Source organism: Orbicella faveolata, unplaced genomic scaffold (genome assembly GCF_042242905.1).
Source record: "Orbicella faveolata isolate gen_17 unplaced genomic scaffold, um_ofav_v1 contig_47, whole genome shotgun sequence".
Taxonomy (NCBI): Eukaryota; Metazoa; Cnidaria; class Anthozoa; order Scleractinia; family Merulinidae; genus Orbicella; species Orbicella faveolata.
The window spans coordinates 25,455,037-25,470,811 of record NW_028301577.1 but is presented as its reverse complement, the minus strand read 5'-3'; the positions used below and the strand labels follow the sequence as shown (position 1 = coordinate 25,470,811).

The window sequence follows — 15,775 nt, the reverse complement described above, 5'->3', positions numbered from 1 at the left end:
GATTTGTCGCTCGTCTATTTTAGCCGTTTGCAAAAGACAGTAAAGGGTACACTTTTTCTTCTCCCTTCTCTTGGTGAAAGGTGGAAGTCAAATTTATAAATAAATGTTCATAGTCTAACGTTTGAACATCAATAACATTACCAGTGTTTCTTATCATTTCAACTGCCACGAATTTACAGTTGATTAGACAAGTTACGCTACATTAACGACACGTTTACAAACTTTTCTGCGCTCATTTTCACTTTCTACTGCTATGCTATCAACGGAGTTGTTCAGCTCACGTGTTGGACTTATCGACTATAACCTTTTGCACTAGGAATTCATAAATTGTGATCATATCATAATTCATAAACGACTTAACCACCTACTGAACTCTTCGGCAAACTTTCCAGTATTTTATTGATGCCTGAGTATCCGAGATAAAACAACTGGCCGAGACCCGCGCCAGCCGTGAAAAAAGAATACTGAATGGTAATTTTTCGCAAACAAGGTCCGTTTCTATTTACATTGAAACCATGGGAAATGGAAAACAGACGCGCCTAATATAATGCGGGGTAAAAAATTGGTGTAGCATGTCTAATTAAACCGTCAGTAACACTATTGCCAAATCTGCCCAAAGAAACACGATCTTATTAAGTCAGTGATGTTCAAACATTAGTGTTTTTATGTTTCTTTCTAGCTTACGCTTGAAAAAAAAAGCATGCTTTCAAATTTATAAACACAGGCTTCTTGCTTAAAAGAGCTCATCAGTATTCAAGCGTGACAAAGACACGAGAGGGTTCTTAGTAATTAACCAAAGTGAATTCGAGCGCAATAAATTTGGTTTAATAGCATACTGCTTCATTTTAAAAGCAAAACAGATAATAGACGAGCCCAATATAATGGGTACAAAACTGGTGTAGCATGTCTAATTAAACCGTCAATAACACTGTTGCCAAATCTGGCTGAAAGTAAAGAAACACGATCTGATGAAGTCAATGATGTTAAAATATTAGATTTTCAAAATTTATTCCCTAAGTTCTTTTCTAGTTTACACCTGAAGAAGGACTTGTATTTTCAAACCTGTAAAAACAGCTCATCAGTATTCAAGCGTAAAGCTGATGTATTTGGATGTCTCATAAAGTTTAAAACAGTCCTTGTAAGCAATAAGTAAGATTTCTTTTTTTAATGTTTCTCCGAAAACTTATTTTCCTGATCACAGTTTGATACAACTCTTATAATTTTAGAGAAGGAATGTCTAATTAACGGTAGGTCTATCTTTCTATTTCTGGAGGAGTTTGTGACTATATCTTTACTGTTTTTTCCATGTACTCCGCTCCCAAATCTCAGAATTCGAACCAATTATCGATAATCAACATTACCTGCGCATCGAGAAAGGTTCGTCAGAAGGCATAACTACACTAACTCGTTCTTTATCAGTTATGCATTATTATCATGGTCTATAGACTCTCTATAGTCCTCAGGGCTGTGTATTAAATAGCTTTGCTTTGTTCCCCGTAGTGTTTTGTTAGTGAGAGCCACGCCCCAGGAAAAGTATTAGTAACTAAATGTCAATTTAATTTTTGACAACTGGTTCCTGTTTAAGCTTTCTTTGAGACTTCTAATTGCCCACGAGACAGCAAACTACATACTATTTTTAGTGGACGTCACCCGCCCCTCGCGTCAAGCGGCGCCTGCATCTTTGTTCTCCACGCACACCAATTGCTCTCTCACTGTGAATTTCTCTCCGTATTGCTGCTGGAGTCCTGCTGTCTCTGTTTCTCTGACATCAGGTGAGAATACAGGCTTGTTTTTTCAGTATTTTAAAATGTAAAGTGCTAATGCGGATAGAGTTTAAGTTTCTCGTTTCTGTGCTTGAAAGTCGTTGCCATTTGGAAATATTTGGAAACGTGTTTGTTGCCTCGAGGAATTTTTTTTTTTTTGGCGAAAACTGACATAATGGTCATAATGGCAACACTAGTTGCCCATTGCTATAAACGTACAAAACTTTCCCACGGAGAGAATGAAACTGTTTTGATTAAGCCAAAGATCGATCACTTTTGAATTCTTATAAAAGTTGAGTTCCAAACTGTCTGAGGCTTTTAGATCTGTTCTGAGACTGATATATTCTTTAGACTGAGGAGAAATGAACAGTAACCGGTAGCTTTTGATATGTAATCTAGCGGCTTTTATAGTCGGTGATCAAGGTCCGAGCAAATGAACACGAAGACAGACCAGTACACACTGAGACAGTTTGTGATTTGTTGGTAATAAGTTTCCCCTTGCAACCAATCATTGACTTTCATGTTTGTTAATTGGCATCGGAATCAGGGCAACCAACACCCGGTTAAGCAGAGAAGAAGCTATTTCTCAAAATTCTTTTCCTTTTCTACCATAAAGTGACCTTGATGACATGATTTCATCTTAACAACAACTTTCCGTGATTGGATTCGAGTTGCACGATAGGAACTTGAAGGAGTGATCTATTTCTTAAGTATGGGTGGAAACTACTGCAAAACTACGTACGTCGAATGTTTAACATGATTATGATTGACTCTTAGTTTTTATTCATATTCAAACATTACTTTGAAGTTTTATGCAAATAACAATTAAGAGGTGTAAACTAAAGCACTCTGTTCAAAAACACAAGTGGAAATCAAACCAACATAAATGAGTTCTTAGGAATTAGCCAACGTAAACTCCAGCGCCGATAAATTTTATTTTATCGCATACTGCTTCATTTCAAAAGAAAAACAGATCATAGGCGAGGCCAGTATAATGGGTAGAAAATTGGTGTAACATGTCTAATTTTAAGCGTTTTAGAAGCAGTTGCGAAATCACAGCAGTTCAACTAGAGAGATACCATCTGAGGAAATAACAAACCATTGTTCAGTTGACGTCATCCGCCCCTCGCCTCAGGTGGTGCCTCCATCTTTAGTCTCCACGAAATCCAATTACTCTTCCAAGTTTATTGCTGCTATTTTTTTTTTCTGACATCTGTGAATGTAGATTTTTTTCTCTGTATCTTGAAACAAAAAGTGCTAGTCTGGATAGAGTTTTTAAGGTGTAACCAACATGTTTGGCTAGAGAAGAAGGTATTACAAAGAGTTCATTCTTTAACCACCAAGCGCAACCATGGCGTCATTTAATTATTGCAACAACGTTTTGATTGATTAAATCATTGAAACGTGAAAGAGTGCTCTAATTCTTCTATATGGGCGAACATTCTTGCAAAACTACATATATGATTATGATTGACTCTTGGTTTGTATTCATAGGCAATTGATAAAGACTAGAACTTGAGATAAATCGGTCAAAAAGCTATACTTGTTCGGTGCGGAAAATTTCATTGCAGTTTTATGCAATTAAAGATCAGGTTTTGTCTCAGCAACAAATTAACTGAAGCACTTTGTTCATTGAAAACAGTGAAAGACAAATGGACGCAACAGAGTTCTTAGGAATTAGCCAAAGTGACCTAGAGCGCAATAAATTTTGTTTTCTCGCATACCGCGTCACTTTAAAAGCAAAACAGATCATAGACGAGCCCAATATAATGGGTACAAAACTGGTGTAGCATGTCTAATTAAACCGTCTGTAACACTGTTGCCAAATCTTGGCTGAAAGTAAAGGAACACGATCTGATAAAGTCAATGATGTTACAACGTTAGATTAATAGCATTAATTTTTCAAGTTTGTATCTAGCTTACACCTGAAGAAGGACGTGTTTCCAAATTTGCAACTCGCGCTAGCTGCTAAAAAGAGCTCATCAGTATTCAAGCGTGAAACCGACCCATTTGGATGTCTCATAAATCTTAAAACTGTTTTCTTATGCAATAATTGAAATGTTTTAGTTGAAATCGTTCTCCGAAAACTTATTTTCTTCATCAAAGTTTGATGCAACTCTTTAACATTTTACAGAAGGAAGGCGTAATTGCCGGCCAATTTATCTCTCGATTTAAATCTCAGTAGCTTAAAGTATCGAAAAACAACATCTTCAGCGTATCAAAAATGTTCGTCAGATCCCAGCATGAAGACATTAACTCGTTCTTCCCATGTATCAGCTATAATGGTCTAATGTTTTTAGGGCTGTGTTTCAAATAGCTTTTGCTCTGTTTAGTTACCGTAATGTTTGTTAAGTGAGAGCCACGCCCCAGAAAGAGGAATAGTGATTACATGTCAGTCTAATTCTTGACAACTTGTTCCTGTTTAATAGCGGCTTTCTTTGTGAACGTTTGAGAATCTTCTGATTGCCAAGGAAATAGCAAAATAACAAAGCATTCTTTAATTAACGTCATCCGCCCATATAGGCCCGTCGTCTCTGGCATTGGCTTCATTTTCAGTCTTCAAGCTAGTACTGCACTACCTTTTTTGATGTGAATCTCCCAGTGTATTGCTGCTGTCTTACATTTCTTTGACATTTGTGAATGCAGGTTTGTTTGTCTTTATTTTAAAACGCAGAGTGCAAATCTGGATTAAGTTTAAGTTTAGCGTTTTAGTGCGCTTCAAAAGCGTTGCCGTTTGGTAATTTTTGGACGTCGATCAAACGTGTTTGTTGACTCGAGAAGTTTTCCGTTATCACTTACAAACATTGGCATAATGGCAACAAAAGTTGTTAGCTCTTTCATTAAGCATTGTTCTGATATTACATTGGTTGTGTTTGCCCATCCGCTGTCAACACAACTCTTCTACGAAGCTAAGAGAGTTGTTTTAGGCTTTATCGATCACTTTTGAACGCTCAAAAAAGTTGAGTTCGAAAAACGCCTAACGCTCTCAGAATTGGGGAGAATATACTCTTTAGAGCGGTCAAGCAAAATGAACAGTAACCGATAGCTTTTGATGTTTAATCTAACGGATTTTGTAGTCGGGGATCATTTTCTGAGCAAATGAACATGAAGACAGACAAGTTCACACTGAAGACAGTTTGTGATTTGTTGGTAATAACTTTCACCTCTTTACTGCCAGTCATTGACTTTCATTTCTGTCAATCGTCATCGAAATCAGCGTGACCGACACCGTTGAGCAGAGAAGAAACTATTTCTCAAAATTCTTGATTTCATCTTAACTACAGTTTTCTGTGACTGTTTTCGAGTCGCATGATAAGAACTTGAAGGAGTAATTTTTCTTAAGTACGGGTGGAAACTACTGCAAAACTACGAACATCGAATGTTTAAACTGATTATGATGTACTCTCAGTTTGTATTCATTGGTATTTCATAATACTCTAGGAAATGCGGTTAAAACTGAATAGTCTGAAAAGCAAACGTTTGGCGAAACTTCGATTCCAGGTTAATACGAATAAAATTTAGACTTAATGTTTTATCTCCGTAACGTAAAAACTAAGGCGCTCTGTTCAAAACCACAAGTGGAAATCAAACCAACGTAACTGAGTTCTTAGGAATTAGCCAAAGTGAACTCCAGCGGCGATAAATTTTATTTCATCGCATACTGCTTCATTTCTAAAGAAAAACAGATCATAGACGAGGCCAATATAATGGGTCCAAAATTGGTGTAGCATGTCTAATTTTAAGTGTTTTAAAAGTAGTTGCGAAATTACAGCAGTGCAACTCAAGAGACACTACCTAATGAAGTCAATGACGTTAACTAAATCGGTCTCTATGTTATGTATTATTATCATGGTTTTTAGTCACCAGAACTGTGTTTAAAAATAGCTTTGTTTTCTTTACCGTACTGTTTGCAAAGCGAAAGCCATGCCCCAGAAAAAGTACTACTGATTAATTTTCAATTAATTTCTTGACAACTGGTTCCTTTTTAATAGCGGCTTTCTTTGAAAACCTTCGAGAAACTTCTCATTGCCAAGGAGACAGCAAATAACAAACCATTGTTCAGTTGACGTCATCCGCCCCTCGCCTCAGGTGGTGCCTCCATCTTCAGTCTACACGAAATCCAATTACCCTTCCAAGTTTATTGCTGCTATTTTTCTTTTTCTGACATCTCGTTGAATGCAGATTTTTTTCTCTGTAGTTTAAAACGATAAGTGCTAAGTGCTAAGAGTTCATTCCTTTACCACCAAGTGACCCAGCTGATGGCTTCATTCAATTATTGCAGCAACGTTTTGATTGATTAAATCATTGAAACGTGAAAGAGTGCTCTAATTCTTCGGTATGGGCGAAAATTCTTGCAAAACTACATACATAATTGTGATTGACTCTTGGTTTGTATTTATAGACAATGGATAAAGACTAAAACTTGAGAAAAATCAGTCAAAAAGCTACACTTGTTCGGTGAAAATTTCATTGCAGTTTTATGCAATTAACGCTCAGGTCTTGTCTCTGTAACAAATAAACTGAAGCACTTTGTTCATCGAAAATAGTGAAAGACAAATGGACACAACAGAGTTCTTAGGAATTAGCCAAAGTGACCTAGAGCGCAATAAATTTTGTTTTCTCGCATACTGCTTCATTTTAAAAGCAAGACAGATCATAGACGAGCCCAATATAATGGGTACAAAACTGGTGTAGCATGTCTAATTAAACCGTCAGTAACACTGTTACCAAATCTTGGCTGAAAGTAAAGGAACACGATCTGATAAAGTCAATGATGTTACAACGTTAGATTAATAATAGCATTAATTTTTCAAGTTTGTGTCTAGCTTACTCCTGAAGAACGGCATGTGTTTCCAAATTTGTAACTCGCGCTAGCTACTAAAAGGAGCTCATCATTATTCAAGCGTGAAACCGACCCATTTGGATGTCTCATAAATCTTAAAACTGTCTTCTTATGCGATACTTGACATGTTTTAGTTGAAATCGTTCTCCGAAAACTTATTTTCTTCATCAAAGTTTGATTCATCTCTTTAACATTTTACAGAAGGAATGTGTAATTGCCGGCCAATTTATCTCTCGATTTAAATCTCAGTAGCTTAAAGTATCGAAAAACAACATCTTCAGCGTATCAAAAATGTTTCGTCAGATTCCCGCATGAAGACATTAACTCGTTCCTCTCATGTATCAGTTATAATGGTCTTGTGTTTTCAGGGTTGTGTTTCAAAAAGCTTTTGCTCTGTTTACCGTAATGTTTGCTACGAGAGAGCCACGCCCCAGAAATAGGAATAGTGATTACTTGTCAGTCTAATTCTTGACTTGTTCCTGTTTAATAGCGGCTTTCTTTGAGAACGTTTGAGAATCTTCTGATTGCCAAGGAAATAGCAAAATAACAAAACATTCTTTAATTGACGTCATCCGCCCATATAAGCCCCTCGTCTCTGGCGTTGCCTTCATTTTCAGTCTCCAAGCTAGTACTGCACTTCCTGTCTTGCTGTGAATCTCCCAGTGTATTGCTGCTGTCTTACATTTCTTTGACATTTGTGAATGCAGGTTTGTTTGTCTTTATTTTAAAACGCAAAGTGCTAATCTGGATAGAGTTTAAGTGTACCATTTAAGTGCTTCAAAAGCGTTGCCGTTTGGTAATTTTTGGACGTCGATCAAACGTGTTTGTTGACTCGAGAAGTTTTCCGTTATCACTTACAAACATTGGCATAATGGCAGCACCCGTTGTTAGCTCTTTTATTAAGCATTGTTGTTCTATTAAATTGGTTGTGTTTGCTCATCCACTATCAACACAACTCTCCTAGGAAGCTAAGGAACTTGTTTTAGGCTTTATCAATCACTTTTGAATATGCTCATAAAAGTTGAGTTCGAAAAACACCAAACGCTTTTAGAATTGTTGAAAATATATTCTTTAGATTCAAGCAAAATGAACAGTAACCGATGACGTTTGATGTGTAATCTAGCGGCTTTTATAGTCAGGGATCACTATCTGAGCAAATGAACATGAAGACAGACCAGATCACACTGAGACAGTTTGTCATTTGTTAGTAAATACAGTAAGCCAACAGTAAGCCAAGTTTTGCCTTTACTTCCAATCATTGACTATCATCTGTTTGTTAGTCGGCATCGAAATCAGGATGACCAACAGTGATGAAAAGAGAAGAATATTTGATTTGGCGGTATGATTTTATCACTTCAACAATTTTCTATCGGATTTGATTCGAGTCGCATGGCAGGGGGGTCGGGGGTGGGGATAATGGGCGGAAACTACTGGAAAACTACGTACGCCGAATGTTCTTGGTTTGTATTCTTAGGCAATTGGTAGAGACTAGAAATTGTGATGAAAAATTAATCAGAAAGTGGAACGTTTTGTGAAAATATGATGGCCGTTTTATGTAAATAACAATTAGACTTTAGGTTTCGTCTCGGTAACACATAAACTTAACCGCTTTGTTTACAGACAGCAGTGGAAGAGGAACGGAAACTTGCTCAATGTTGCAAACTTCTTGATTTTAAAACCAAAACAGATAACAGAAGTGCTGCTCAACTGTCACTTGCAAGGTGGCGAAATCATAGCAGTTGGAAATATTGATTATCATGGTCTGTAGTCCTCAGGGCTGTGTTTTAAACAGGTAGCTTTGCTTTGCTTACCGTAATGTTTGCTAAGCGTCAGGTACGCCCCAGAAAAAGGTTACTGTGACTTAAAGACAACTGGTTGTCTGGTTTCTGTTAAGTGCGGCTTTCTTTGAGAACGTTCCAGATACTTGTAATTTCCAAGGTACTGTGACGAAAATAGGATATTGGACCTCAACAATTTTTTTTTCGATTGAAACTTTTAACTTAAATTTCTGTTACCAAAATCCGTACGGTGTAATTTTCTAAGGGTACACCTCGGAATTATACTAAACATTCTGACTTGTAAACATCTGTTTCATGTAAAACTTGATTTTTGACAATAAAAGCCAGAGTTTTGGTATTTCGAAAAAAAAACACATGTAATTTTCTATTTATTTTAAAAAAACATAACTCGGATTTATACCATAAAAATCAGGATTTTAAACATCACTTACCGCACAACTCATATTTTTACCACAAAATTGTTTTCTTCCTAAAAACACAAGGATTTTTTACTTTTTTACTACTAAAAATTTAAACAATGGAATTAGAGAACTGGCTTAAGACTCAAATGGTTAAAATAGGAACAAAAAAAAATTAAGAGCGTTTCGCCTCAGTTAAAAAAGAGACTTTCTTACAGAAAAAAGAGAGACAAAGAGAGAGAGATTAGGTGAAACCGGCTTCGTGACTAAATACAATGCAATAATATGCGATGTTCAATCTATTTCCACGCCTCATTCTAAGCAGTGACGTTACTTTCAAACAGATCCATTGAACGAGAACTCTCATATACAAAATGGAACATCTCAAGGACTTGCTGACGTCTAAAACCTTCAACAAGATCAGTTACGTAGCAGTTATTTGTTGGATCGTTTATGGAGTAATCCTGCTTGGCATCTTTGCAGAAATGGAAAACAGTGACAGTTTCCGCTGTGGGGCGAAACTTGAAAAGATGGACCTCGTCCGAGCAAAATGTTCGGATCAGTACAACAAACAATACAACAAATCTGGTATTCCTGTATATGGATTTGTGATCGCTAATTTTTTGCTCATCGGCATTGTATGTGTGATCTACTCCCGAGTTGTAAAGTCAAGAGTCGATGAGGTGGAAGCCAATCGCCAGAGACCTGATGCTGAAGGACAAAACAGACCCAAAAGACGCAAGCTGTTTGTGGCCTATTTTTGTCAACTTGCCACTAGATTTGCGGTAGGAATTATTTTTATCGTCCTACAGACAGTTCTTTATCCTGACAACTTTCCCTCCGACTTTCATTGCCAAATAGCAGCAGCTAGTCGCGCGGCGAATGCGTCATCAACCAGCGACATTCAGAACAGCACCCTGTACGAGTGTCACAATCAACAAGCAACAAAGAAAACCTCCTGGATGAATGCGGTGACTGTCGGCAATGGTGTGTTAGCGCTTATTATTCTAATTGAGATCTTTATCTTGGGACTACGAGTGAAAAAAGGAAAGACATTTCTTGAAGATTTGGAGTTTGTGAAATATCTTCCCTCTCAACAGCCTCAAGAGCCACAAGAACTTAGTCGTCCAGAGCAACTGAGAGCATCATTACTTACAGAACCTGAACAAGAGCTACCAGAACAACCGTTATCGGTCGATGAATTCATCAAAAGGCAGCGGGAAAAAATCATAGAAAGCACGGAGAACGACCCAGGTCTCAAGGCCCTGTTTCAAGGAAAGCACGGTGAAGGCAAAAGAAATAAAGATCTCAAGTTAGATGACGTTTACACAAACTTGAGTCTTATTAAAGATAGGGCGTGGTATAAAATCACCGGTAATAGACAGGAACAACTGAAAGTGTTCCCAATGCCGCAAGAAAATTTCCAACAAATAACACGAGAAGAAATTGTTGACGCCGAAAACAAGAAAATCCTTATCGTTGGTCGTCCTGGAATAGGAAAAACTCTGTTTTTAACAAAGTGGATAAGGGACTGGGCATCCGGTAGCGCGTTCAGTGGTGAACTTCATTTTGCCTTTTTCCTGAAGTTCCGCAAATTTAACTCCGAGGAAAAACCGCTCAGCCTTCATGATCTTCTCTCCAGGTCAGAATATCCACTGACACTGAGTGATGACGTTTGGGAACACGTCCGCACAAATCCCGAGAGAGTTCTGATCTTTTTTGACGGCTTGGACGAGTTTTTCTATAGGTCAAGTGTCGCTAGTGAGAGGTCCGATTGCAAGAATTGGCAAAAACCAATGCGTCTTTCTGCTCTCTTCTACAACATAGCAAAAGGCAACCTTCTCCCCGGAGCAAGCGTTCTGACCACTACCAGGCCCACTGCCGTGGCAGACGTTACAGATCTTCCTTTCGACAAAACAATTGAAATTCTTGGCTTTGCATCGGAACAAGTTGAAGAATACGTGGAGAACTTTGCTGAAGATGCGGCGCAAGATGTACCGGACGCAGGAAAGAAAATATGGGAGCACATCAAGATGAATATGAACATATTCTCATTTTGCTATATTCCTGTGAACTGCCTGATAATTTGCTCATGCTTGTTGCAAGTTCTGAAGTTCCACAGCGAAAAGGGTTTAACTGGTGTTGGCCTCCCAACAAACCTCACAGAAATATACCAAAGATCCATGAAATTTTTCTTTTTCCGGCACGATGAGCAATATCGCGACAAAGACCTCCGTCGAGAGGACATTAACTCAAAACATTTGCCTCTTGAAGTGGAAAAGAAAATCAAGCCACTAGCCAAACTTGCTTTCGATGGGCTGACACAAAAAAGACTAATCTTTGGACAAAAGGAAGTCCCCAAGGATTTGGTGGACAGCGCCCTTTTTCATCGCCTACCAGATCGTCAAACTGACGCCTACACGTACGAAGCTCAATACTGTTTTATTCACCTCACCATGCAAGAGTTCCTCGCAGCCAAGCACATAACCGAAACCATGAAAGGAAGAAAATTGAGAAGATTCGTTGCTGACCACATCAAAAATGGTGAATGGCAACTCGTGTTACAGTTTGCCGCTGGTCTACTTGGTGAGCAGTCTATCCACATATTTACCGACCTTCTTCCTAAGAAAACAAGGAAGGAAGATGAAGGCCTGCTGATGCTTGACTATTCATTGGAGGGACGCACAGTTACCTGTTGGCCGACTCGCAGCAAAAAAGATTTAGCGGTGACATTAATGAAGTGTATCTACGAAACCATAGTCTCCTCTACTAACTATGACGAAACCAATGAATCAGGTTCAGTTGTTCAAAGTAAGTTAGAAAAGATTGGCTTTAATGCTGTAGATTTTAGTTTTTGTCGCCTCGCACCTGCTGACTGTACAGCAGTGGTTCATTTTCTTAACAGCGTTCAACAAATTTCGCTCATAAATTTGTCCGGTAATAACATTGGCTCGTTGGGTTATGTAGAGATTGTAAAATTGTTTGACAATAGGAATTGTCAATTACGGGGCTTAAACCTCGGGGACAATAACATAGGTGATGAAGGTGTAAAGCAGTTAAGTAATGCTGTTATAAATAGTCAATTAAGCAGCTTAACCTTCACTGCCAATAAAATAACAGATGAAGGTGTAACGCAGTTAAGTAATGCTGTTATAAATAGTCAATTAAGCCGCTTAAACCTCACTGCCAATAAAATAACAGATGAAGGTGTAACGCAGTTAAGTAATGCTGTTATAAATAGTCAATTAAGCAGCTTAAACCTCGAGTACAATAAAATAACAGATGAAGGTGTAAAGCAGTTAAGTAATGCTCTTGTAAATAGCAATAAGTTACGCAGCTTATTCCTCATGGGGAATCATGAAATAACAAATGAAGCTAAAAAGCAAATTAAACAGGCTAATCCCAATTGCAGGGTCATCATTTAAATTGTTTTGAAATGATTGCCATGGTCTTTCAACAAACTTAATCGAATAAACAAACTGCTAGGATTGTAGTTGTTGTGTAACCGAGTGCAGAAAACAAAACAGAAACTCTGTAAAATACAAAATTCCATGTAAAACAGTTTTTCATCGCAGTGACTCGTGCTTTAGGATACGAATCATGTTAAATGAAGATTTTCTGAGCTTAAATGAAGTAGCCTGACAACTTCATTACATGGTGCTTAGATAAGATATATTTTTGTATTTGTAATTTGACATTCAAACCGGCACATCTTGTGTAAGATGTGGTTTTACGGAGTTTTTGAAAACTAAACGTCACTCGCTACTAAATAAAATTAAGAGAATAAGCTTAAATGTAAGTGAACTTGAAAACAACACAAATTTCTCTGGCAAAACACTTTAATGAGGTGCTAAATATAAAGAAAAAATTACACAGAAAGAAAGATAAATGACATGACGGTTAGTCTTAGCTGTTTTTTTCGCTGGTAAGAATTCTAGTGCTTCGGTTCATCTTCTTACCGCATGTTTACAACAAAATTGTCTTTCAACTCTGAGGACTTCAAGCGGACGTAGATTTTTACCTTTGAAAGTATTACTCTTTAACAAACACGGCTCAAACAAGTGCAGACAGAATTTTCCGGTCTTTCAAAGAAGCGTGAAACTGGCAAACTGAATGAAAAAGCAATAGTTGACAACACTTGACTGAGATGTAGGATCGAAATTAACCAATCAAAAACTTGTTGTGTTTCCTGAGAGGTCCTCCTCGTGAGTTGAAAAACAACTGGCGCGCTCAAAATGACAGAAAATGGCTGGACCATTAAAAATCAAGGGAGGGGATAGTTCAGAGAATTCATGAAATTTTTCCTATCCTTAGTTCTGTACAGGAATGTGTTTTCTGGTGTACAAGCTCTGTAGAATCTTTATAAAAGTGAGACATATTTAGATCTAAATATGATCCAGTTTGCTTGCAAGGAAAGTTACAAATTTTGTAGCTTATATTTTCTTACACCTATCCTCCCTTCGTTTCTAATGGTCCAGCCCTTTATTAAGATAGTGCAACTTAGTCAATAATTACAAGTCAATCTCTTTCTGTTAACTAGATAAATATGCCTGATATGAGGAATCAACTGAATTTGAGACATTTGCAGTAGTTTAAATTATCTTTCATTATTAATATTAGATCAAGGTGACACGTTTGTCTGACTTGTAAATTAAGGTCACCAGATAAATCTCTTATTTACTGACAAATTAATCAAACACAGTAGGCAAGAGAGCCGGTGGGGCAAAGCTGTCCCCTCATGGCCTCTCTTAACTATTTTAGTAAAAAAACTTAAATGATGCTCTCTAATGTGAGCTGATTTGCGCCATGTTGCCGATATTTGTGGTTAAAATAGTCTAAGTCACTGTGTTCATGTGAAATCCTTGTATTCAAATATATATATATAATAGTTATTGTAGAATAGTGACGAACTTTTAGTACCAAGATGAACTTTTAGTATGTCACAATTACTTGATGAGATTTACCTAGTAAGTCACCAACTATATATGTAATTAAGTGGAGCCAAGCTCCTGATTTTTCTTGTTTTAATTAAATGTTGATAAGGAAGTTCTGTGTTGTGGTCACTTAACAAACAGACCACGCTTTTCTATAGTCTACACTTTTATAGTGTTGTTAAATGTTCAAAACTGAAGTGGAACCACAAGCCACAGTTGAGCTGTTTCACTGCTAAGCTTTGAACATTTCATGACATTTTCTCTATGGTCTATAGATAAGAGTGTAGACTCTGGAAAAATGTGTTGATTTTGCATTAAGAATGAAAAAAAAACTCGAGCAAATTTGAGTGAAAATCAGTGTGAAATTGCATACAAGGGTGATAATTTTTGTCAAGACAATAAGATATATCGAGATTACACCAGAATGAAAATCAGCAGAATACCCTTGTTCCCTCCTGGGCTACTGTATTTACTCAACTGAGCACTACCCCCCCCCCCTTCCCGACTGGTTGTTGCCTCCAATTGAGAGCCGCATACAAAGGCAAAAATATTAAAGAGCACCTCCCTTGAATAAGCATCTCTTTCATTCACAACAATATGGTGCTTATTAATGAAGCTTCATCAGACTGAATTGTTCTAGAAGTATTTACTGTCCAGTAGCCCCGGGTGTTTAAAAGATGGACAATGTTATTCCAGATAAATAACTATCCAGCGGATAGCGTGGTTTGTTTTCTTATCACTTATCCATTGGATAGTGATTTATCTGGCAGATAGTGTTATGCAGCTTTCCAACAACAAGGGCCCATTTTTTGAACGTCCTGAAACGTTTTTGCACCTGAAAAGCCGTAGCAAAATCTCCAATCTTATGACTTAAGAGCTGTTTTATGCACAAATGCTTATTATGAACAGAGGTTACCTTCATACAAGAAGTTTTGGGCATATACACCTCTTTGCCTTAAAATACTGGTTAACTAAAAATGGCTGTGCGGGCCTGAAAAGTTTCCGGGGCTTTCAAGAAACTGGCTCTTGGGCTCTGAATTACAACGATTTTCAGTTCCAAGTGACTATATTTAGCTGTTAACTTTATCTGTTTCCATTTACAAAATTGCCATCAGGTTTTTTGGAAGAGCACCACTCTCAAATAAGTGCTGCCCCTAAATGCTAGTTTTCAGTAGTGATGAAGTCGGAGTCGTAATTTGAAGTGTAGAGCAATATGATCTGGTGAAAATCAAACCAACAGAGTCGGAAGCAGAACTCCCATTCTGCTTATGACTGTCACTTATGATCCAGTGAAAACTAGATTGTCGGAGTCACAGGCAGAAGCAGTAGAATAAACCAATCACAATTTTTTTATTCCAGGCCTTGTAGTTGGTTGGTTCTTCCTCTTCTGCTTCCAACTCCGACAACCTAGTTTTACCTGGATCATAAGCGACCAAGTCATAAACATAATCTGAAAAAATGCTTGACTCTGCTTACGACTCTGATTTTCAGTTTTCACTCGGTCATTAGGGCTCTTAGGACTCCAACTACGACTCCAACTCTGTCAGTAGTGAAAACCAGCCTTAAAATACACAGCAACTCTAACACTAAATATTTAAAGACTGCTGGGGAGAGGAAATAGAGGACATATCATAGTCAGTGTCTAACATAAGAGAGATTTTGGGAGAATAAATTAACTTCATCAACTACAGTTTATCACTAGCATCATTCAGCTTTATTCACTTACAATATGTTTACACATTTGAAGATTTCGAAAGTAAATGCCAAACAATAAAACAGTATACTCTACTTTAGTGGAGTCCCAATTTCTCAAATCCTAAGTTTATTAAATCTGTTGATTAAATTACTTGAAACAAAAAGCCTTTTATCACACTCAAATTTTAAGAAAGGTGTAATCCACGTTCAAGCCTAGTGGTCCACATGGCTGGTGCTATTTTAATTTCTGTAGCATGAAGCAAGTAGGAGTAGTTCTACCCCAAATCTTAGATGCAATGATAGCCCTAAATGGGGTTACCCCAGCACTAATTCATCAGGACCC

At 37.5% G+C, this 15,775-nt stretch overlaps 1 protein-coding gene and 1 long non-coding RNA gene across 3 annotated transcripts in view; one reads left to right on the top strand and one right to left on the bottom strand.

The window, feature by feature from the left end:
• LOC149097743 (uncharacterized) overlaps positions 1-15,775 on the bottom strand; it is a 73,382-nt gene that overhangs the window by 22,009 nt on the left and 35,598 nt on the right. The window lies entirely within an intron of this gene.
• Positions 1,619-13,849, top strand: LOC149097748 (uncharacterized). 2 transcript variants are annotated; one of them, XM_089279991.1, is made up of 2 exons: positions 1,619-1,772; positions 9,148-13,849. In XM_089279991.1, exon 2 carries the CDS (start codon positions 9,178-9,180, stop codon positions 12,226-12,228), a length of 3,051 nt encoding a protein of 1,016 aa, XP_089136117.1. In that variant the 5' UTR covers positions 1,619-1,772; positions 9,148-9,177; the 3' UTR covers positions 12,229-13,849. The 2 variants fall into 2 exon arrangements, with proteins under 2 accessions (XP_089136117.1, XP_089136118.1); XM_089279992.1 differs by lacking the exon at positions 1,619-1,772 and adding an exon at positions 7,199-7,313.

Coding starts and splice junctions, on each gene's coding strand:
- LOC149097748 (XM_089279991.1), top strand. CDS start 9,178: ATGGAACATCTCAAGGACTTGCTGACGTCTAAAACCTTCAACAAGATC.